The sequence below is a fragment of the Arachis hypogaea genome, chromosome 20, assembly GCF_003086295.3.
Source record: "Arachis hypogaea cultivar Tifrunner chromosome 20, arahy.Tifrunner.gnm2.J5K5, whole genome shotgun sequence".
Classification (NCBI taxonomy): domain Eukaryota; kingdom Viridiplantae; phylum Streptophyta; class Magnoliopsida; order Fabales; family Fabaceae; genus Arachis; species Arachis hypogaea.
This window is the reverse complement of record NC_092055.1, coordinates 13633191-13658740: the sequence shown is the minus strand read 5'-3', so window position 1 is coordinate 13658740 and position 25550 is coordinate 13633191. Positions and strand designations below refer to the sequence as shown.

Sequence of the window (25550 nt, the reverse complement as noted above, 5' to 3'; positions counted from 1 at the left end):
GAGTTTATTTTCATTATTTCTTATTAGTTTTTGTTTTTATTTTCTCTTACTACTATGAATTCTCACCCCTTTGATTATGAGTTTGGTTCAAATTATGTTGTAGGGAATGAAAGCTACAATGAGAACATGCATTAAGCATGGGACAATCAAAGGTGGGAGGAGCCTCAAGCTTATGGACAACCCTCTTGGCAACAACCTCCACCAACATACTATGAGGAACAACCATTCCATGTTGCATATCAAGACAATGGTTATGGTGGACCTCTTCGTGACGATCAACAACCACCACCATATGCCTATGAACCCCCTCCTCAACATAGCTTTGAACCACCATACTCACACGCCCCTTTCCACCATTTACCTACATATGACCCTAACCCTTATCCACCATACCAACCACCATATGAACCATATGAACCATACATAGAACCACCCACATTCCAACACAATTACTCCCAAGAACCACCACCTCAATATACACCATTTCCATATCCTTATCAAGAAGAACCACCTTCGTATTATGAGCCATTTCTCCCAACAAATGAACCCTCCTATCCACCCTAAACTCCCATAGATGATACCTTTAGTGTTATTCGCCAAGGGCAACGAGAGCTTCAAATCACATTTACCTCTACTCTCCAAGCTCTTATATCCCGTGTGGATCCACCCTCTATCCCCAATACTCAACCCTTGAGCTCTAGTTCACTTCTTTTTCACCCATATTCATCAATCCAAGAGCAATACGATCCCAATTATACTGGTAACATGGAACAAGAGAGAAGGGATCGTCTTAGGGACTTAATGGATCGGATTCACGTATCCATACTTCAAGAGAAGCAAGAGGAGGCCCAAAAGGTGGAGGTAGGAGAGACCCTTGAAGATGAGGGAATAGTTGAAGAATTAGGGGAAGTTAAACAAGAGGTGGAAGTCATCAAAGAGGAGCTGGATTTTGTACTAGAGCAAGTGGAGAACGCCGAAATTATTGAAGAAGAGGAAGTGGTTGAAGATTTAGGAGATGCGGAACCTCCTTGGGAATCTCAAGTCATAAAGCCTCCTTCTAAGATGTTTGAATTTGATGTTGAGGAGGGTGTACAACCTCCAAGGCATATCATGGTCGGAGACTTTGAGGAGGTTGATCATGAGATGGATTCAATAATTGATGAGTTTTTATCTACAATAGAATCCTCTCCTATTGAACTTGAGGAAGAAGTTGATGTTGAAGAAGCTTGTCAAGAGGTGGAGATCATCAAAGAGGAGTCTAAGAGAGTGAAGCATACATTGGCAGAGTCGCCACTGGAGACACCTCTTCCGAAGCCATCACCATCCGTCCTGTCATTCAAGGGGGTAAATCTCTACTCCTTAAGCTTTAATTTCTCGCTTGCATATGGTTTGCTTGAGACGGATGGACAACTTAAAGCTCTTTGTGATTTTAAGAGTAAAAGGGGAATGGTTAGTGGTTGGCTACACAATCCTAGGTTCGTTATGGTTGGATGTTCAAGGTCTAAGTGCAATGGTTGGTATAGTTCTCAATTGATTAGGTCTAGGAAGTTGTTGGGATGCCTCAGTGAGAATTTGGATTGCTTGCCACCCGGTTGGAACAATGATGATCCATTTAAAGACGGGTGTAGAAACAAGATTTGAGATCCTGACATACAAGAGGATCAACTTTGGAAGCTCAAAGCTTGTGAAGAACTTCATCAGGGCTTGGTGAATTCACTTGGAAATGTTGGAGTTTCTTGGAAGTCCAAGTATTGGTGGAAGTTTCAAGATGAGTTCAAGCACAAGCCACCATGACAAGGAGCTCACCAAATGTCCAACTTAAGGACTTTAACTAAAATTTCTAGGTGGGAGACACCCCACCATGGTTGGCCACCAAGAAGGGAAACGAAAAACTTCTATATGGGGCAAGAAACAAGTTCCGCCGCACATTCTTTGGAAAAAGCATCAGTTGTAGCCACCCATCCACTTGCACATCTTTGCATGCACCGAGGACGGTGTAATATTTAAGTGTGGGGAGGTCGATACGACTTCCACGAGTAACAATTTCTTTTCTAAACACCAATGTTTAATTTCTTTGTTAGTTAGTGTTGTATTGAATAATAGATTGCATGTGTAGTTAGTTGCTTGCATAATAGTACTACTTGGTTGAAGTGATGAATTCTTTTCCAAGAAATTATTTTATAGCATTTCACTAATTTGAATTAAAATTGTTGTTGAACTTGCGTGAAGAAATTTATTTTGGAACATGGTTTAGAGCTCGAACACACAAAACCCAGCAAGATTTTGAACCTATTTGATTGGTTGCATCTTATAAACCAATGTTTTATTTTGGTGTGTGTTGTTCTCTCTAAAATTGTGATTTTTGTCTTGCTTAATTCTATATTTTCATTGTTTGATGTATGCATGCACTTATATGATTGAGGCCTTTGTTTCACTATAGCTCACATACCCATATGGCCTTAACCTTTTCATTATCCTTTGCAAACTAATGTTGAGCCATTTTACCCCGTTTATTCTTTACTTTAGCTCATCACTAACTCTAAGTGGAAAACAATAATGTCCTTAATTTGAATCCTTGGTTAGCTTAGACTAGTGAGAGTGCTCATGATTTAAGTGTGGGAAAATTGAGTTTGGAATATTTGGTTTAGAAATTGGGTATTGTATATTTTTTGGTGAAAATAAAAAAAAAATAGTTGAGCACAGATTCTTGCATTCAATACCTAAATCATATGCATTGAGAAAAAAAAAATAAATAAAAAAAGAGAAAAAAAAAAGAAAAACAGCAAGCAATAACAAGGGGACAAAATGCCCCAAAGTAAGTGTTGGTAACAATGTATATAAGTTGTACTCAAATTCGGATGCATGAATATGTGACAAAACATAGTTAATGGGTAGTTAGACTTTATATTTTGATTACATGGATTGTCTTAAGTTAGGTGGAAAGTTTAGGTTAATCAAGGATTCAAATTTTAGTCCACTTGACCAAATACAATCCTACCTTGGCCCTAACCCCAATACAATCCTTAAAAGACCTCTTGATATGTGTATTTGTGCATTAAAATTTTGTTGATTGGTAGAAGAAGAGCAAGTCTTAGAAAGCAAGATTAATAGAGAATTGAAAGAGTCGAACCTCAAACACTTGAGTGATTGGAGTATATACACTTCTGGTGAGGATTCGATGCTCAATTCTTTGTTCCCGGCTTTCACGAGCTTTCTTTTTGCACATCTACTAGTATTTTTTTTTTGGAATTCAAAATAGTGGAATTCAGTTCATATTTGTTTGTGGAAGGTTGATTTACTTTTAGCCAAGTAGATAAAAGCATTTTGTATTTAGTTTCATTCATATAGATAGGTTGCATTTCATAAATTCTACCATCCCTCTTCACTCTTTTGGTTCCCTTGAGCTTAGCATGAGGACATGCTAATGTTTAAATGTGGGAAGATTGATAAATTGCTATTTTACAGTTTATTTTGTATTGAATTGAGTGGATTTTATCCATTATTCTCACACTTATTCATATAATTCGCATGTTTTACATTTTCCTTTCTAATTTTGTACTATAATTGAAAACATACTTTTTTGGCCTTAAATTCGCTAATCTTAATCTTCTCTTCTTACCATTCGATGCCGTGATATGTTTGTTAAGTGTTTTCAGGGTCTATAGGGTATGGATGGTTTAAATGATGGAAAGGAAGCATGCAAAAGTGGAAGGAACGCAAGAAATGAAGTATCTCAGAATCTGGCATCGACGCGCACACACGGACCACGCCTACGCGTGACTGGTGCATTTGACATATGACACGCACGCGTGGCTTACACCTATGCGTGGCCAGTGAAAGGTCGCGTACGCGTGGCTGACGCATACGCATGACGAGCGTCACATGCTGCAATTTACAGAAAACGCTGGGGGCAATTTCTGGGCTGCTTTGGACCCAGTTTCAGGCTCGAAAATACTGATTAGAGGCTGCAGAGTGAAGCTGAAAGAGAGGAATGATTCACTTCTCATTCACATACAATTTTAGGTTTTAGATGTAGTTTTCTAGAGAGAGAGGCTCTCTCCTCTCTCTAGGTTTAGGGTTTCTTCTTTCAATTTCCCCTTAGGTTCAGATTTCAATCTTCCTTTAATTTAGTTTTCTCTTACTTTTATTTGTTCTAGCACTTTAGTTATCTACTTCCCCTATTGAGTCCTTTATTTTGCTAATTTAGTTTATGAGTTCATGTGTTACTCTCAATTTTCATTAATGCAATTTATATTTTATGTTTCTTATTGTTCAATTGCTTTGTTATGGTTATTTCTTTGCTTTGGTTAGTCTTAGAATTTTCTATGTCTTGTCAATTTTCTATGCTTTTATTTTGTACCCACCAAGTATTTGATAAAATGATTGGTTGGATTTTAAATTAGATTTTTGAATTCTTAGCTTGGATTGAGTAATTTGGAGACTCTTGAATTGTCAAAGTCTCTTGTTGGTTGGTGATTGAAAGTTGCTAGTTGGCTTGAGCTTCACTAACTCTAGTCTTTGATTAGGACTTGTGAACTCAAGTTGATTTGCTCACTTAACTTTCCTTCAATTGTTAGAGGTTAACTAAGTGAGAGCAATTTGTAATTACCATCACAATTGACAATGATAATGAGGATAGGAATTCTGATTCTCAACCCTTGCTAGGACTTTTCTTAGTTGTTAGTTATCTTCTTGTTATTTACATTCCTTGCTTATTAAACTCAAAACCCAAAGATATACTTTTTTCATAACCAATAATAACCATACTTCCCTACAATTCCTTGAGAGACGACACGAGGTTTAAATACTTCGGTTAATTTTATTGGGTTTGCTTAAGTGACAAACAATTTAAACAATGATTGAGGTTTAATTGTCGGTTTAGAACTATACTTACAACGCGATATTTTTGTGAAAATCTTTACCGACATTTTTGAATGAATTTGGAAGTGAGATATGGATTGACGAATGATGATGATATTGAGAATGACTTAGATATTAATGAATGTTGAAAGAATTATTCATATGGCTTATTTATTTGAATTATCTGATATACAAGTTTTCCTGGGTAGACGTAGTGGCTTGCCACCACTTGCTCCAGGTTGAGACTCGATACTCTGTTGACCCTACGACGTAAGGGTGACCGGACACTTATAAATTCCCGATAATGGTACCCCAATTGAGCGATTTGATATATATATATATATATATATGTGTATTGAGAAATAGCTATGCATAGACTCATGGGGATGCGCGTCCGGGGACAGTCCAAGGGTTTAGTAAACCGGACTTGTCGTGTTAGCTGTATAACCGACAGATGAGCTCATTAGCCATAGGACAGGTGTTCACACCTAGGTTCGAGCCATCCGATCCGGGATGTTCAGTAATAAAGCGACCGACCTCTTCAGGTCAGGCTATCTGACCTATTCTCGAAAGAGGTCGGTCAAATCGACAGAAAAGCCCAGTAAAGGGCCCAAATAGAGGAACACGACCCAAATCCAAAGGCAGTCCAAGCCTATAGAGATAAGGGCGGTTCCCTTGAAGATAAGCTGACCTCAACTCAAAGATAAAGATAAGATAAGATAACTAACTTATCTTATCTAATAAGGTCACTCTACAACCATTATAAATACACTGGAGCACCCATGTATAACTCATACTCTGATTCTACAAAAAACCTGTTTAATACCCGTGCTAACTTAAGCATCGGAGTCTCTTGCAGGTACCCCCACCCTCCGGTGACCAAGGATCAGAAGTGCAGCCAGTCCAACAAGTCGAACACGACAGCCCCGGCCGCTACCCACCAGCCGGACCCGTCATCTCCGACCAGTATAGAAGATCTCGTCCGAGATCGACCTACAGTTTCAGGTAACCCTCGGAACAACAGGCATGCATCATATGCATTTGTATGCTTTGCTTGGGTTTGAATTTGTTTTGGTTTGCCTAATTGTTAAACTATTATTAACTGCTACCAGAACTATTTGCTGTAACTACTACCTAAATCTGTGCTTTCCTTGTCTATTTTGCTTGTGTTTGTCCTGGTGTGCTACTTTTGAGAATGAGCCTTGGTGCTGAATTGGTGATTGTGTTGATTGATTGCGTGGTTGGTTTCTGATTAAGATTTTCTTATAAGAAAAGAAAGGTTTTGGAATTTTGGATATTTAAATATGGATTTTCGAAAAGGGTTTTTAGATGACTAGTTGTTGGTTTTTAAAAGATTCAAAGGACGAACAATAATCACTGAACTTAAAAATAAATTTCTCTTTAAATATCTTATTATTACAATTCTAAAACTCTGTGGTGAGACCGTGTGGTTAGGTTCTCATCCCCTACATCTTTATCTTTTCAGGAGACGGATGAAAAAGCTCACGAAGGGTTGTATTGCGTTTCGCTTAGTCGATAGTGCTGTTTAGTTTTTTATTTATTTATCCCTCGCCATCAATATTATATTATGTAAGAGGGATAGAAGTTGTATGATTTGTATGTATATAATATGTATAAGTTACATGAGTAAAAAGTTTTGTACATGTATATGTATAAGTTTTGTACGACGATCCCATGGTCATCACCATCATACTGGCAAACGCCAATCTCCACCGCACACTAATAGACCAAGGGAGATCTGCCGACATCTTATTCAAAACTGCCTTCGACAAGCTCGGCTTAGAAGAAAAGAAGCTTAGAGCATACCCGAACAGCCTGTTCGGACTGGGAGATACCCCAGTACAACCATTGGGATACGTGTCACTTCATACAACCTTCGAAAAAGGGAACCAATCCAGAACACTCAAGATAGACTACATCGTGGTCGATGTGAGCTCAGCCTACAATGCCTTAATAGGTCGGACAACACTAAATCAACTCGGCGCAATAGTCTCAACTCCACATCTATGCATGAAATTCCCAACTACAGAAGGGATAGCTACGATAAAAGCAGATCAAAAGATGGCACGCCACTGTTATAACGAAATTCTAAATCTCAGAGGCAGAGGAGAAGAGTTCCATACAATTGAGTTTGTGGGAGTTCAGAGATAATAAGAACTCCGTCCACAGCCCGTAGCTGAAGTAGAGAAAGTTCAGATCGGAGACACCTCGGACAAAACAACTAATATTGGCACGATCCTAAAAGGAGACGCAAAAGAATTAATAGTACAGTTCTTACGAGATAATGTCGATCTCTTCGCATGGAAAGCTGCAAACATGCCAGGCATAGACCCCAAGCTAATGTGTCACAAGTTGGCGGTCTATCCAGGATCTCGACCGGTACAGTAGAAACAAAGAAAACTTGGGCCAGAACGATCCCAAGCTGTGGAAGAACAGGTACAAGCACTACTGGAGGCAGGATTCATAAGAGAAGTCAAGTACCCACTATGGCTAGCCAATGTTGTCTTGGTGAAAAAATCAAATGGAAAGTGGCGAATGTGCACCGACTACACCGATCTCAACAAAGCCTTCCCAAAAGATCCTTATCCGCTCCCAAATATCGACGCTCTGGTGGATGCCTCATCCGGATATAAATACCTCTCGTTTATGGATGCATATTCCGGATACAATCAAATTTCCATGTATCCACCAGATCAAGAAAAGACCTTGTTTTTAACACCAAAAGCAAATTACTGCTACATTGTGATGCCTTTTGGTCTCAAGAATGCGGGAGCTACTTATCAAAGGCTAATAAATAAAGTATTTTCAGATCATATCGAAAAAATCATAGAAGTCTACGTGGATGATATGTTAATAAAGACATAAAGTGAAGAGACATTATTGTCTGACCTGGCCCAAGTGTTCGACACTATAAGGAAGCATGACATGCGACTCAATCCGGCAAAATGCACTTTTGCAGTAGAAGCAGGCAAATTCTTAGGTTTTATGCTCACACAAAGAGGAATTGAGGCAAATCCGGATAAATGCCAGGCCATACTCAACATGAAGAGCCCAACTTGTGTCAGAGAGGTACAACAACTCAACAGGAGATTGGCAGCCTTATCCAGATTCTTAGCGGGATCAGCGATAAGATCTCTCCCCTTCTATGCTTCTTTAAGGAAAGGAAAGAAGTTCAAATGGACAATAGAGTGCGAGCAAGCCTTCCAGAATTTCAAAAGTTTTCTGGGATGACCACCTATCCTAACTCGACTACGAGAGGGAGAGCCACTTGTATTATACCTTGCGGTAGGAAGTCGGGCAGTAGCTTCAGCACTGGTTCGAGAGGACGACAAAGGACAACAACCTGTATACTTCATTAGTAAAGCGCTGCAGGGATCCGAGCTGAACTACCAAAAAATAGAAAAGTTTGCCTATACTCTCATACTGACATCTCGACGACTTCGCCCGTACTTCCAGGCTCACACCATTAAGGTTTGGACCAACCAGCCCATAAAAGAAATATTGCAGAAAACAGATCTAGTAGGCAGAATTTTACAATGGGCAGTCGAGTTATCCGAGTTCGACCTCCAATATGAAACTCGGACAGCCATCAAGTTACAGTACTTAGCCGACTTCATTGCAGAATTCACAGATACCCTGGAAACCCCCATAGAATGGAATCTCTACGTGGACGGTTCCTCGAATAAGATTGGAAGTGGCGCAGGTGTGATAATCGAAAGCAACCAAGGAACCCAAGTTGAGCTTTCCCTCAAATTTGGGTTCCCGGCCTCAAACAACCAGGCGAAATATGAAGCGTTACTAGCTGGTTTGAAGCTAGCTAAGGAGGTTGGAGCTCAAAAACTCAACATCTTCAGCGATTCACAAGTAGTCACCTCACAAATAACAGGAAGCTACCAAGCCAAAGATCCCACCATGAAAAGGTATTTGGATAAAACCAAAGAACAGCTCGGACAACTCAGAGAAAATAAGATCTGCCACATACCCCGCGAACAAAATGCCTGAGCTGACGCACTCTTAAAACTAGCCAGTACCAAACCAGGGGACAACAATAGAAGCCTCATCCAGTGAAATGCTACAGAACCCGTCAATCTCGGAAGAGGAAAAAGTCCTAGCCATAACAGGTCAGGATCAAGGATGGATGACCCCCATAATTAACTACCTTAAAACAGAAACACTCCCCACAGATGAAAAGGAGGCAAAGAGGTTAAAACGGAAGGCTCAGTACTACACTATCATAAACAACACCCTATATAAAAGAGGGATTTCAATACCACTATTAAAATGTGTGCCGACCTCCAACACAAGGGAAGTTTTAGAGGAAGTACACAGTGGCATTTGTGGTAATCATCTCAGAGCACAAGCTCTCACCAAAAAAGTACTCCGGGCGGAATTTTATTGGCCAACTCTACAAAAGGAAGCTACAGAGTTTGTAAGGATATGCCCACCATGCTAGAAACATATCGCTCTGCCAGAAGAGCTCATCTGCGTAACCTCACCTTGGCCATTTGCAAAATGGGGACTCGATCTTCTCAGACCCTTCCCCCAGGGATCGGGACAAGTTAAATTCCTCATAGTAGGGGTAGACTATTTCACAAAGTGGATCGAGGCAGAGCCCCTAGCCAACGCCACTGCTCAAAGAAGCCGGAAATTCCTATATAGGAACATTGTCACAAGGTTCGGGGTTCCACACTCCATCACCACAGACAATGGCACTCAATTCACAGACGCAGGCTTCAAAAAATTAGTAGCCGACTTGAACATAAAGCACCAGTTCACCTCCGTCGAACATCCTCAAGCCAACGGACAGGCCGAAGCTGCCAACAAAGTCATATTGGCTGGGTTAAAACGGAGATTACAAGACGCAAAGGGAGCTTGGGTTGAAGAGCTTCCACAAGTCCTATGGGCATATCGAACGACGCCACATTCCACCACAAAGGAATCACCCTTCCGATTAGCATACGGAACGGAAGCAATGATCCCAGTAGAGATCGAGGAAGGGTCGCCTAGAGTGGTTCATTACAATGAAGAAGCCAACTCCCAACTTCAAAGGGAAGAGCTCGACCTACTTCCTGAAATCCAAGAAAGAGCTCGGATCAGGGAAGAAGCACTAAAACGTCGAATGGCTTCCAGATATAATCAAAAGGTAGTGCCAAGAGGTTTCGCTGAGAATGATCTCATCCTGATCCGAAATAATATTGGAACAACTCGACCCGGAGAAGGAAAGATAGCAGCAAACTGGAAAGGACCCTACCGAGTCATAGAAGTACTTGGGAAGGGCTACTACAGACTATCCGAACTCGACGGACGAGAGCTTCCCAGATCATGGCACGCCTGCAACCTAAGAAGGTACTATAGCTAGAGAAGGTAAAAGATCTCATCATAGGATGCACTCTTTTTCCTGAAAAGGTTTTTTAATGAGGCACCAAGTTGAGATCCAGAAATTCTCCGACTCAAAAGGATAAAAACTCTATATGTACATATTTTCATTTTCTTTTAAATAAAATATATTAGACGTTCTACAAAGTTTTCAAGACGCATTAATCTAAAACATTCATCGTCCGATTATAAAGCGACAGATTGGCAAAAAGTGAAAAATAACTTCACTGCACAATCACGATAAGGACCAACAGAGATGAAAACCGGATTCATCTAAAGATTGACTAAACGAGGATTTAACCCACCTTCTACAAATCGGCAAGATGAAAACAAAATAATGCAATAAGTTATCGAAAGTAATCCAGAGAAAGGACCCGACGAGGTCCTGATGGATTGCTAAATAATAACTTAAATGACTGGCCGACGTTAAGAAGTCGGACCAAGTCAAACCAAGTTATAAGTAAACCCTAGAAAGAGGTCTGGCCAACCCTATAAAAGAGGATTACTTTAACTTAGAAGGGCCCGACATGACAAAGTCGGCCCAAAACATAAAGTTATAGAAGTAATCCCTGAAAGAGACCTGAACAAGGTCCAAGAAAGAGGATTACAAAAATAACTTAGAAGGGCCCGACATGACAAAGTCAGCCCAAAACATAAAGTTATAGAAATAATCCCTGAAAGAGACCTGAACAAGGTCCAAGAAAGAGGATTACAAAAATAACTTAGAAGGGCCCGACATGACAAAGTCGGCCCAAAACATAAAGTTATAGAAGTAATCCGTGAAAGAGACCTGAACAAGGTCCAAGAAAGAGGATTACAAAAATAACTTAGAAGGGCCCGACATGACAAAGTCGGCCGCGTTCCTTCTATTTTTGCGTGTTTCCTTTCTGTCCTCTAAGCCATTCCTGCGCTATGAAGCCTGAAATTACTTAACACACAGATCACAGCATCGAATGGTAATAGAGGATAATTAAAATAAATTTTTTTAAGGCATAGGAAACACGTTTTCACATATATCATAGAATAAGGAAGGAATTATAAAACCATGCAAATCTTATGAATAAGTGGGTGAAGAATTGATAAAAACACTCAATTGAGCACAAGATAAATCATAAAATAGTGGTTTATCACTATTATCTAGGAGTATTTTTCTCCTTTCATTATTTAGTTTTTCTTTTTTTCTTTTCTATAATTAAATTTACTAAACTTACAATCTCCCATTTAAAGCTAATTTTGGTGAATTTTCAAAATTCATGTTACTCATATATTCGATAGGCCATATGAAGATCTACACCATTCAAATTTTTTAGTGTTGATTGGTTTTGTCATGGCATCTGCTAGGTTATCATTAGTGTGAATCTTCTGCATATCAACACTTCCTTCCTCTACTACTTCCCGGACAAAGTGATATTGTACTCCAATGTGTTTTGTTCTTGAATTAAAGGCAAGATTTCTTGCAATGTGCAAGGCACTCTAACTGTCACAATACACAAGAATCTTTGTTGTTTGTGCCCGAGTTTCTCCATCAACTTTTGGATCCAAATAGCTTCCTTGCATGCTTGTGTAGCTGCCATATATTAAGCTTCTGTAGTAGATAAAGCTACAATAGTCTGTAATTTAGATAGCCAGCTCACAGCTCTTCCTGCAAGCATGAACACATATCCTGTAGTAGATTTTTATTTATCAAGATCACCGGTAAAGTTTGAATCGACATATCCATTGACAATGAATTCTGATTCTCCAAAATATAATGCAACATTCGAGGTCCCTTTGATGTATCTCAAGATCCTCTTAACAGCATTCTAATGCTCTTTACCCGGATCTTCCATAAATTGACTTACCACCATAATTGCTTGAGCAATATCTGGCCTTGTACAGATCATGGCGTACATAAGGTTTTCCACCGCTAATGCATACGGTACTCGAGACATTTTCATCCTCTCTGCTTCACTACTAGGCCACATACTTGAGGATAATTTGAAATTCGTAGGAAGTGGGGTTGAAATTGGCTTACATTTTTACATATTAAAGTGTTGCAAGATCTTCTTCAAATAATTCTTTTACGATAGCCAAATCTTTTTATCCCTTTTGTCTCGGTGGATTTGCATCCCTAAAGATAAACATAATATAACAAACAGATAAATATTAATATTTATATATAATTATTAATTTTTTTTATCAAAAAGTTTGTGGGGTCAAATGCCCCTTTTTCTTTCACCTGGGTTCATCTTCTTTATTCACAATCTATAAGGTTGGTTTACTTTTTCTCCCAAAAATACTTGTTTTTTATAGTTTCTTCAATTTTAGAATTTTATCCTTTTTGCCTCTCATTTATATATTTAAAATTATTTAATTACATTTACTGACTTCTACTTATTCGTTAATGACTTAATGAATTAATAATCTCTGATTGTAATGGTAAATTGTTAGGGCCTTTTATGTTTTGGGCTTTTGGTTTAAACTTTTGTGGTATATTTATGTCTTATTCTTGAAATCAAATTCGTAGTGCAAAGAATATTTATTGATATACGTAATGTCTTAATGTTAATACTTTGGACACTGTGATCCTATTCACATTACACACATATTCTAAGTACTAAATCATCAGGATATGATATAATAAAAACTGCACGTATCCCGAATATACACAAAAGGTGAATGAGTTAAATTAAGAATTAAATTAGGTAGCGATTTGAATTTGGTAGACCATTCTGCACTTTTACTCATTGCAACCCAATATTAAAAAGGTAAAACTTGAAAGTGACAAAGTGAGAAGAATAGCTCAGGAAAACAAGAACAAACATGTTATTCTTCTGTCACCTACTCTTTCTCTATTCTTGTTTGTAGCCACTCCCAGTGACAGATACAGAAAAATTTAGTAACCGAGCAATATATATATATATATATACACACACACACGCGCTAACATAACATATCATAAATTAATCTATAGTAGATCTGAATTCTATTTAAAGGTCTATTATTGTCTAATAAATTATTGTAAGCAGAATTCGAATTCTTAACCATTACTTAAACGAACGACTAATATTCTAATACATATTTCAAATAATGCCTAATTAGCTAGTATCATGAAATTAATTATCACTGTTTTTTTAGTTAATTGATTTATTTATTATTTTAGAGATAAATATAATATAACAAAAAGATAAATATTAATATTTATATATAATTATTAGTTTTTTTATCAAAAAATTTGTGTGTGGGGGGGGGGGGGGGTAAATGCACCTCTTTCTTTGACATGGGTTCATGTTTGGTTGCTGCTTATGCTTGGTTGTCCTCACTTTACCTCTTCATTCACAACCCATAAGATTCGTTTACCTTCTTTCCCAAAAATACTTATTTTTTTAATAGTTTTTTCAATTTTAGAATTTTATCAATTTTGCCTCCTATTTCATATATTTAAAATTATTTAATTATATTTACTGACTTCTACTTATTTGTTAATGACTTAATGTATTAATAGTCCCTGATTGTAATTGTAAATTATTGGAGCCTTTTATGTTTTGGGGTTTTAGTTTAAGCTTTTGTGGTGTATTTATGTCATGTTATAATTGTAAATTGTTGGGACATTTTATGTTTTAAGCTTTTGGTTTAAGCTTTTGTTATATTTGTATCTTACTCTTGATATACGTAATGTTAATATTTTGGATACTATGATCTTATTCATATTACACATATTCTTAATACTCAATCATCAGGATATGATACAACAAAAATTTTATGTATCCTGGATGCACTAAAAAAGTGAATAAGTTAAATTAAGAATTAAATTAGATAGCCATCTTAATTTAGTAGATCATTCTTCACATTTACTCATTGCAACCCAATAGTGAAAAGGTAAAACTTAGAAGTGGCAAATTGGAAAGAATAGTTTGGGAAAACAAGAATAAATGTGTTATTCTTCTTTCACCTACTCTCTCTCTCTTCTTGTTTGTAGCCACTGCCAGTGATAGATGCTAAAATATTTAGTAATTGGAGTAAAAATATATAAAGTAAAATATATATATATATATATTAATTATTTTTTATAGTATACACTAACATAACAGATTAAAGATTAATCTGTAATAGATCTGAATTCTATTTAAAGATCTATCATTGTCCAATAAATTATTATAAGTAAAATTCAAATTCTTAACACTTACTTAATCGAACAACTAATATTCTAAGATATATTTCAAATAATTCCTAATTAGCTAGTATCATGAAACTAACTATCACTATTTTTTAAGTTGATTTATTTATTTATTTTATAGATAAATATAATATAACAAAAAAATAAATATTAATATTTATATATAATTATTAGTTTATTTTTTTTATCAAAAAGTTTGTGGGGCAATGCCCTTCTTCTTTCACCTGGGTTCATATCTGATCACTACTTGTACTTCGTTCTCCTCATTTAATCTCTTCATTCATAATCTATAAGGTTGGTTTACTTTCTCTTCCAAAAATACTTGTTTCCATAGTTTCTTCAATTTTAGAGTTTTATCAATTTTGACTTCAATTGTATATATTCAAAATTATTTAATTACATTTACTAATTTTTACTCATTCGTTAATGAATTAATGAATTAATAGTCCCTCGTTGTAATTGAAAATTGTTGGTGCTTTTTATGTTTTGGGTTTTTGGTTTAAGTTTTTGTGGTGTATTTATGTTTTACTCTTGAAATAAAATTTGTAATGTATAAAATATTTATTAATATATGTAATGTTAATATTTTGGATACTGGAAAGCTATCCACATTACACACATATTCTGAATCATCAATATATGATACATCAAAAACTTTACGTATCTCGGATGCACTTAAAAGGTGAATGAGTTAAATTAGAAATTAAATTAAGTAGAAATTTAAATTTGGTAGACCATTATGCGCATTTACTCATTGCAACCCAATAATGGAAAGGTAAAATTTGAAAGTGATAAATGAGAAGAATAACTTTGGGAGAACAAAAACAAACATGTTATACTTTTGTCACTTACTCTCTCTCCTTGTTTGTAGCCATTTCCATTGACATACGCAAAAAAATTTAATAATCGGAACAAAAATATATAAAGTAAAAAATATATATATTAATTATTTTTTATAGGATATGCTAACATAACAGATCAAAGATTAATTTGTAATAGATCTGAACTTTATTTAAATGTTTATCATTATCCAATAAATTATTGTAAGTAGAATTTAAATTATTAACACTTACTTAAACGAACGACTAATATTCTAAGACATATTCCAAATAATTTCTAATTAGCTAGTATCATGAAACTAATTATCACTATTTTTTTAGTTGATTTATTTATTTGTTTTAGAGATAAACATAATATAACAAAAAAATAAATATTAATATTTATATATAATTATTAGTTTTTTTTATCAAAAAGTTTGTGGAGGCAAATGCCCCTCTTTCTTTCACTTGGATTCATATCTGGTAGTTGCTTGTGTTTCGTTCTCTTCACTTTACCTCTTATTCACAACTCATAAGGTTCGTTTACCTTCTCTCTCAAAAATACTAGTTTTTTTTACGGTTTCTTCAATTTTAGAGTTTTATCAGTTTTGCCTCCCATTTTACATGTTCAAAATTATTTAATTATATTTACTGACTTCTACTTATTCGTTAATGACTTGATGAATTAATAGTCCCTGGTTGTGGTTGTAATTGTAAATGGTTGGGTTTTATATTTTGGGATTTTGATTTAAATTTTTGTGGTATATTTATGTCTTACTCTTGAAATAAAATTCGTAACGCATAGAATATTTATTGACATATGTAATGTTAATATTTTGGATACTGTAATCCTATTCACATTACATATATTCTGAGTATCCAATCATCATGATATAATACAACAAAAACTTTACATATCTTGGATGCACTCAAAAGGTGAATGAGTTAAATTACCAATTAAATTAGATAGCAATTTAAATTTAGTAGACCATTATGTGTTTACTCATTACAATCCAATAATAGAAAAGTAAAACTTAAAAGTGGCAAAATAGAAAGAATAGTTTTGGAAGAACAAGAACAAACCTGTTATTCTTTTGTCACCTACTCTCTCTTTCTTCTTATTTGTAGTCATGGCCAGGCGCAGAAAAATTAGTAATCAATGTATATATATTATTCTTTACAGTATACACTAACATAACAGATCAAAAATTAATCTATAGTAGATCGAATTCTTAATACTTATTTAAACGAATCGCTAATATTTTAAGACATTTCAAATAATTCCTAATTAGCTAGTATCATGAAACTAATTATTACTTTTTTTTAGTTAATGTATTTATTTATTTATTTTAGAGATAAATATAATATAACAAAAAGATAAATATTAATATTTTATATATAATTATTAGTTTTTTTATCAAAAAATTTGTGGAGCCAAATGCCCTTTTTTCTTTCACCTGGGTTCATGTATGGACGCTGTTTGTGCTTCGTTCTCCTCAGTTCACCTCTTCGTTCATAACCCATAAGGTTCGTTTACCTTCTCTTCTAAAAATACTTGTTTTTCATAGTTTCTTCAATTTTAGGATTTTATAAATTTTGCCTCCCATTTTACATATTCGAAATTATTTAATTACATTTACTGACTTCTATTTATTCGTTAATGACTTAGCCTCAGTTTGGATAAACAACTTAATTCAGCTCCATTTGAAAAAATAGGTTAAACAATAAATAACTATATTAAAAGTAGTTTATAAATAAGTTATTTTTTATTTGGATTTTTAGTTTTAAAAATGCTTATTTTATAGAAATGTGATAAAAAGTAGTAATAATAGGGGTGTTCAAAACCGATCCGGACCGAACAAAACCGACGGACCGAACCGAAAAAATCGAAAACCGAACAAAACCAAAAACCAAAAAACCGAAGAAAATGTGTTTTGCTGTTTTTTTGCGGTTCGATTCGGTTTTCGGTTCTAACCATAAAAACCCCAATCGAACCGAACCGAACCGGAGAAGTAAAAACCCTAAAAAAACCAACCCACCCCCACCCCCACCCCACCCCCAATTCCCCAAATGAAACCTAGCGCTCTCTTGAATCTCTTCCACAATCTCGCTCTCTGCACTTAGTCACCCACGTTCTTGAGTGTCGAGGTCGATGGCGAGAGACCGTTCCTCCCAGGCTCCCACCACCTTTAGGCCTTCCTCCCAACGCCGAAGCCGTTTCACCCACTACTCCCAAGACCTTTTCACCCACCAGTGCAACACGGTCCACGAAGCCCCAGCCACAGCCAGCACCACCGTCACAGGCTCGCACCCAGCAGACAGAGGAGCGTTTCTGGCCACCAACGCAGCAGTAGCACAGCATGACACCACCATCCACTGACCCAGCAGGCTAGCACAGCACCACGCCAGTGACGCCACCAGCCAGCAGCGTTTCTGACCACCACCCAGTCAGGTATGTAATTTAACTAATTTTTGTTGGCATTGTTTACTTTATTGTTGGTATTGTAAAAAGACCGAACCAAACCGAACCGTAGTTTAATTAGACGATCAGATCGGATGACTTTTCCATCAAAAACCGAACCAAACCGCACCGCGAAAATATTATGAAAGAAGTCATTTTTTTAACTTCTCTATAAGTTTCTAAATAACTTCTTAGAAAGCTGCAATTTAGTTTTGAAAATTGCACCAGACATTAATACTGCTACTTTTCATAAGTCAAAAACTCAAAAAAGTTACTTTTGAAGCTTTTCAAACGAGCCCTTAATGAATTAATAGTCCCGGATTGTTGGGCCCTTTTATTTTTAGACTTTTGGTTTAAACTTTTGTGGTGTATTTATGTCTTACCCTTGAAATGAAATTAGTAACGCAGAAAATATTTATTGATATTAGTAATGTTAATATTTTAGATACTGTGATTCTATTCACATTACACACATATTTTGAGTACTCAATAATCAGAATATGATACAACAAAAAATTTACATATTCTGAATGCACTCAAAAGGTGAATGGGTTAAATTAAGAATTAAATTAGGTAGCGATTTGAATTTGGTAGACTATTGTGCGTGTTTACTCATTGCAACTCAATAGTGAAAATGTAAAAATTTAAAAAGTGATAAAGTGAGAAGAATCACTTGGGAGAACAAGAACAAACATGTTCTTCTTTCACCTTCTCTCTCTTTTTGTTTGTAGCTACTGTCAGTGACAGATACAGAAAAATTTAGTAACCAGAGCAAAAATATATAAGATAATATATATAATATTAATTTTTACAGTATACGCTAACATAACAGATCAAAGATTAATCTGTAGTTGATCTGAGCTCTATTTAAGAGTCTATCGTTGTCCAATAAATTATTGTAAGCAGAATTTGAATTCTTAACACTTACTTAAATGAACGATTAATATTCTAAGACATATTCTAAATAATTTCTAATTAGATAGTATCATGAAACTAATTATCACTATTTTTTAGTTGATTTACTTATTTATTTTAGAAGTAAACATAATATAACAAAAAGATAAATATTAATATTTATATATAATTATTAGTTTTTTTTTTTGTCAAAAAATTTGTGAGGAGAAATGCCTCTCTTTCATTTACTTGGGTTCGCGTCTGGTCAATGCTTGTGGTTCGTTCTCCTCATTTTTCCTCTTCATTCACAACTTATAAGGTTGGTTTACTTTCTCTCCTAAAAATACTTGTTTTTCTATAGTTTTTTCTATTTTAAAGTTTTATTAATTTTACCTCTTATTTTACATATTTAAAATTATTTAATTATATTTACTGGCTTCTACTTATTTTGTTAATGACTTGATAAATTAATAGTCTCTGGTCGTAATGATAAATTGTTGGAACTTTCTAGGTTTTGGACTTTTAGTTTAAGTTTTTGTGGTGTATTTATGTATTACTTTTGTTTGGAAATATTAAAGACAAATTTATCCAGTGGAAAAGTCATCTCTGTGTAATGTGGAGGTAATTTGAAGGTGTTTTTTTTTTTTTTTTGTCTTAGACTAAACCCAAAGCCATACCCGAACCCCGACCCACCCGACCAGGTAATTTGAAGGTTCATCTCAAACTGATTCAGGGTTCAGTTGAATCCAACAAAGAAGATGATGCTATAACACACCGTGCGGTTCATATTTTGGATCTAAATATCCAATTGGTCGATGTTGGCTTGAATTTCTATTATACCAAAAAATAAGCCCAAGTCCCAAAAAAAATACGAGCCCAAACAAAATTTATCTACCTGGCTTTTGGCGCCAACTCACTCACTCACTAAACTCGTGTGACGAGACACAGCCGAATTCAATAGCATCTTTCAAATTAGCAACATCGACTGAACCTCCAACACAGAAACGGTTACGGTGGTGCGAACTTGGGTACTGGGTAGTGCATCTGATTCAGCCTATAAATAACACCATGCTCCTTTGCTTTCATTCACTCCCGCTACATTCCTCTCATTCAAATAATAATCCTACAGAAACATCTTATCTCTCTTCTTCGCTGTTACTCTCGAATTTCAACTAACTGCAGAAACAATGGTGAGACCTGAAATTGTTTGCATACATCTTTCATTCCTTCGTATTCCTCTCTCTCTCTCTCTCTCTGATTTTCAGTTTCGTTTCTTCAGGTGGTTGCACAGAAAGTGAAGGAAGCTGAAATCACCGAGCAGGATTCGCTGCTTCTGGTTCTTAGCTGCAATTTAGCTTCATTTACGTTTCATATTTTCTATATTTTTGTTAGGTTTTCCTGCAAAATACGTATGGATCTGAGATTCTCTTGTGCTTACTTCTGAGTTTTCTCTATTTCAATCACTGCTGTATTTTCATTCGATAACTTTTATTCGCTTTGTATGAATTTGATGTTTCTTCTCTATATTAAACTTCAGTTTCAAAATCACGTTTATGCTGTTTCTTTTGGTATTGAGTTCTACATGGAGAAATTCGGTAGTTCATTTCAGTAAGAAATTTATGTTTAGCTTACGCCATTTCTTCCAGTCTTTAATTTTAGTATCTGGTTGCTCTGATTCTGTTTGATAAAATGTATTCTCTCTCTCTCTCTCTCTCTCTCTCTCTCTCTCAACGTATTATGAATACATTGTATCAGATCTTCTTGTTCGTTACCTAATTTGAAATTTCATATGCTAGACGAGGAACCTGCTCCGAATTGCGATATTTAACATCAGTTATATCAGAGGCCTGTTTCCTGAGAAGTACTTCAATGATAAGTCTGTTCCAGCTTTAGGTAGTTAAAACCTCTCTAGTCTTGAGTGTTCACTTTGTTTTAATTTTTCTTATATCAAATCTTACAATGTTTGTTGTTGAATCTCATCTGGAACATTGCTTGAAATTCCAGAGATGAAGATCAAGAAGCTTATGCCACTGGATGCAGAGTCTCGCAGACTGATCGATTGGATGGAGAAAGGCACGTTTACGACATCACCTAATTAAACTTCTAGAATGCGATTTTAAATTGATTATAGGCGTGATTTGTTTATTTTTAACTTTTGTTTCGTTCTATTCATTTTGCAGGTGTATACGATGCCTTACAGAAGAAATACCTGAAGACGCTTCTGTTCTGTGTGTGTGAAGCAGTAGATGGACCGATGATTGAGGAATATGCATGTAAGGCCTTGAGAAACGTATCTCAATTTTGATTAGTAGAATTCGGTAGATGGAATTTGGATAAATGTGCTATATGCTAGCGGGAAGTGGGGTCTCACCGAAATTTAATTATTGTCAGATAAATAAATTAGTCCCTACATTTTCGTTCACTTATATATGTCTATAGTTTAATAGTTTTGTTTGTCCTTTCAAGTGAGTTATAAGTACAAATTTAACAAAAGAAAACTGTTAGGACTATCAGAATTTATTATTTTTTGTCATTATTTAATTATTAACTTAATTTTTTTAGTCTTATTTTTTTAGTTTAATAATTAAACAATATATTTTATCCTATATTTTTAAACATTGATAACTAACGGATAATGAAAAATAATAAATTCTAATAGCGTTATAGCATTCCTCTTTAACAAAATAATGCAATTGATCAAGTATTTACCAAGCTTTGCAAAAAGTCGTTATAACTTTTTAAGCAAAAATCAACAACGGCATTATAACTTTGAGATGTAGTTTCCTTTAGCTATTCCGATTCGGAAAAGCAAGAGGTTTCCATGAATATCAACCGCACTGGAAACAAGAAGCAGGGTGGGACCTTCAAGTGCAACTCCACGACAGAGATAACTCCCCAACAGATGAGGTGGATTCAGGAATGAAAATATGATTTAGATAGTTGTCATTATCAAGATGACTCACTAACTAAACTAATATTATTCATATGCATTGTAATCATTAGGAGTTCTGCATGTAAAATGATTAGAACGCTAGTTCAGTTGATGAGAACTCTGGAGAAGATGCCAGATGAGGTAATAAATTTAAGTTCTAAGCTTTATAAAATGACATTATACATGCTTCATTATTCTTACATTGCGAAAACTAACTTCTACTCCTGTCTCAGCGCACCATTCTAATGAAGCTACTCTATTATGATGATGTGACGGTATGTTCTTTAGTATGCAATAACAAATCTCGATCCTTTTAAATTGTTGAAATTTTTTTGCTTTATGAATTCCTGCATTGCCCGAACTTTATTTTTCGAAGAGGTTGATGTTTAATCACAAAGTGCTGACTTATTATATACAGAGTGATTAATAGTATAGTTTTCTTTTTATTGCAGCCTGCTGATTATGAGCCTCCATTCTTCAGAGGCTGCTCAGAAGTAGAAGCTTACCATCCCTGGGTGAAAAACCCACTGAAAATGGAAGTTGGTAATGTAAACAGCAAGCATTTTGTACTAGCTCTGAAGGTAAAGGAAAGATATTACACTCCCATTTTACCTTTTTAAGTCTATTGCCGATGTTTTTGCCAATAAATTCTTCCTTCATTGTAAAGGTGAGGAGTGTGCTCGACCCTTGTGAAGATGATAATGAGGGCATCCAAGATGATATGACCACTGGTGAAGATTCGAAGCAAAATAATGAATATTATGATACGGACAGTGAGGTGATGGAGGATGTTGCTTTTGTAACTGAAACTTGAGCAATTACCGGAACTGTGTTTCTTAAATTTCGCGTTTTAACTTTCCAGGTTGATTACGCTGAAGGGGATCGATATGTAGTTGCTCCAATAGGTAATTTGGAATATTTTTCTTATTGCTGTGCAAATTTACATCTTCTTTTATGTTTTTTTTAATCCACTGTTAACTTTTAATAAGTACAAAATGACAGAGAAGCAGCAAGAAAAGGAAGATAATTCTATGGTTGATGAAGGTAAACTAGCTCTTTCTGCTTTCTTGCAGAAAACTCTGTGTGTACGTGGATATATGCATACAATAATTCAAAGGATAAATGTCTTAAGTATTCTTTTAGAGCTTGACTTTAAATATTTGTTAATCCAATACCAGAACTAAACTAAGAATATATATTATATTCAGACAATACCCAAGATCCTATGGAAGATGAGCAACAGCTGACCCGGGTCAAGGAGTGGATCAACTGTTGGCACCTTGGCACTATTGACCTTAATGACGTTTTATCAAATTTTCCAGACATCTCAATGGTACCTTATTTCTTAATCTTTTATATTTAGTTATTCTGTTAATTGCTATCCAGATGATGCTTTTTCTTGAGCCTTTCTTAGATTATGGCTTAACGGCAATTTTAGTTTCTTTTTCCCTCCTTGTGTTATGTCTGATTCAGATGGAATTTCAATTATATATTTTATTTCACTGCAGGTTCTAATTGAAGGTATGAAGGTTAACTATGTTCAATCCTTGCTGCAAATATCATCAATATGTTAAAGAAACAGAACACTCGGTTGCTCTTGTCTGATTTTATGTTCTTTAGAGATCATGGATAAGCTTGTTCAGAATGGGGTGCTATCAAAAACAGGAAATGACACCTACGCCATTAACAAAGACAAGGTTGATTTATCTCCTAACTGATCTAGCTACTTTATTTGTTTTTGTCAGTATCTTTTTGTTTTCCCTTCTCATTTTCTTTTTTAATTTTAAATCTGATGGAATTGTATTGTCAGAAATCAGAATATGAGTTCATTGTCAAAGAAGAAATTGATGGCCAGATTCCTCAGGGTGACAGAGCTTTGCAGGATGAAGATCACATGTACATGAGAGTGAGTGTTAATTCTTACTTTCCATGTGGTATGTATGATGATGTTTCTTTGGCCAAAGATCAGTCACTTACTACTAATCTCAACAAGGGCGAAAAGTGTCAACGGAATCAGTGAATATATTGTGACGTGTTAATATTAATTAAAAAAAATAGATATCTATTCTCAAAATTAATTTTTAAAATCAAATTTTGATTTTTTTTTAACTAAAATTAATCAAAAGAGACTTTTTATTTAAAAATTTGATGATTTTATATCATTTTTTTGTAAATGACAAAACATTATTTAAAAAAAATATCTAATGATCAAATTTGCATACACTTTTTAAAATTAAGTTATTTATCACTTATTATTTTTTTTCCCGTGTTTGAATTTTTCATATTATCACGGATCTCTTAGACTACCTTTTTCATAGGAGATTAGGAGTTATTTTGTATCTGCTTTGGGACTAATTTCTGCCGCAATATATTAACTTAGGTATGATTAATGTCTTCAGGCTCTCTATCATGCTCTTCCAATGACATACGTGTCAGCACCAAAGCTTCAAACATTTCTCAATGGTGAAATAAACCAGACAGGAGCACGGAAGATTATTGATAAAATGACCCGGGACGGTTTTCTTGAACCCAAAGGCAGCAAGAGATTAGGTGTCGAATTGAATATCACAGCATAGTCCTTCTCTTTTGCTTTTGTTGTTGCCTCCTTACATTTTTGTGTATGCGGCATCAGGAAAACGTGTGATACATTCTGAGTTGACTGAGAGGAAGTTCATTGAAGTCCAGAAAGTTCTAGGTGCTACCGACCCTATGGTACAATGGCTGCCTAGTATTCGATGTTTATATATAATCACCCGTTATTGTGTTTTCATCATTTTCTCGTTTTAAACTTTAACAGGATGTTAATAACGGTGAACCAAATAGCAAGTTCAAACCAGCTGGAATTCTAACCAATGGTAATAGATTAAGTCCATTACGAGCATTCTTTCATCCTATCTAATGTTTTGCTTTTCATAATTAGAAGTTACCTCCGTGATCATCAGGGAACAACTACGATGTGTCTACATGTGGTGTTCTGCACTCCATTGGATCAGATTTAACAAGAATGAAAGTGACATCCGATACAAATGGCAATGACTCAGTGAGGAGTGGACACAATATCTTAAAGGCCAAAGAGCCTGGAAGCACACCCACGAGCAGGGTTGAGGTATGTTCATATCTTTTTTAAAATTATCCAATAGAACTGGTTCCCTATTTTTGTTTCTTGTCACATAATATAACTGATGCTGTAATTTTTACAGCCAGTTGCTTCAAGAGAGAGTTTTGCGGCAGGCAAAGAGAACAGCAGAGCAAATGGAAACGACCAAGGTGATACAAATATCTGCAGTAAGCCCTCCCAGGAAAAGCGACCCAGGAAATCAAGCGCGGTATACTATGAGTCTATGACTTATCCTTTTTACTTACATTACACTATTTTTGTTTGATTTGGAGCATTTTTGTACCGAGTCTGAGGCTACTTTTCGACACTTTTCCTTCTTTTACATCCTTTGCAGGTCAAGGAGCCTATCTATCAAAACATGAAGCGTCTTAGATCTCAGGCCATTTGAACCTTTGAATTTGGGATCTGTGTGTCAAATTCTGATATATACACATAGCATACAAAGTAAACATTTGACAAAAGGCAGTAGTGACACTTAAGACGATGCACTAGGTAGAATCTGTTATTTGTATTTGGGCTAAGTATTACATTTGCCAACTTCTTTTAATTTGGTCAAGTTTATATTTCCTAGTTTATGCGTTACATTTAGTTGATGAAGTTCAATACATGGGCCTTAAGCGAGTCCTTGTGGACTGTGGAGTTCATATAACTTTTCATTATGCGGTGCCATCTTTCCCCACAGGCAACATACTTTAGCACATGCTATCATCGTGTCTTGTTTATTGTAGAACAAAACAGAAAATAACTAAATAAAAATTTAGATTGGGTGGAATCTTAGAAAGGTATGATTGCATAGAAGATCCGACAACAACGAAAGGATAGCATAGAATTGACTACCTCTAAGTTAAATATTATAAACTATAAACTACTGATTGTAGACCAAAATTGTAATTTTGTGTATGAATAATTTTAAA

The 25550-nt window shown here is 35.4% G+C and overlaps 1 protein-coding gene across 1 annotated transcript; it reads left to right on the top strand.

Moving 5' to 3' along the window:
- Nucleotides 1-1110: 1110 nt before the first annotated feature.
- LOC112783908 (meiosis-specific protein ASY1-like) lies at nt 1111-25550 on the top strand. The gene is made up of 22 exons (XM_072230938.1): nt 1111-1344; nt 19866-19922; nt 20383-20479; nt 20591-20659; nt 20767-20859; nt 21367-21493; nt 21590-21659; nt 21752-21793; nt 21971-22099; nt 22186-22296; nt 22381-22423; nt 22521-22562; nt 22727-22851; nt 22905-22975; nt 23095-23215; nt 23329-23424; nt 23918-24068; nt 24151-24230; nt 24316-24373; nt 24461-24624; nt 24719-24844; nt 24971-25550. The coding sequence occupies exons 1-22, from the start codon at nt 1111-1113 to the stop codon at nt 25022-25024; spliced, it is 2160 nt and encodes a 719-aa protein (XP_072087039.1). The 3' UTR covers nt 25025-25550.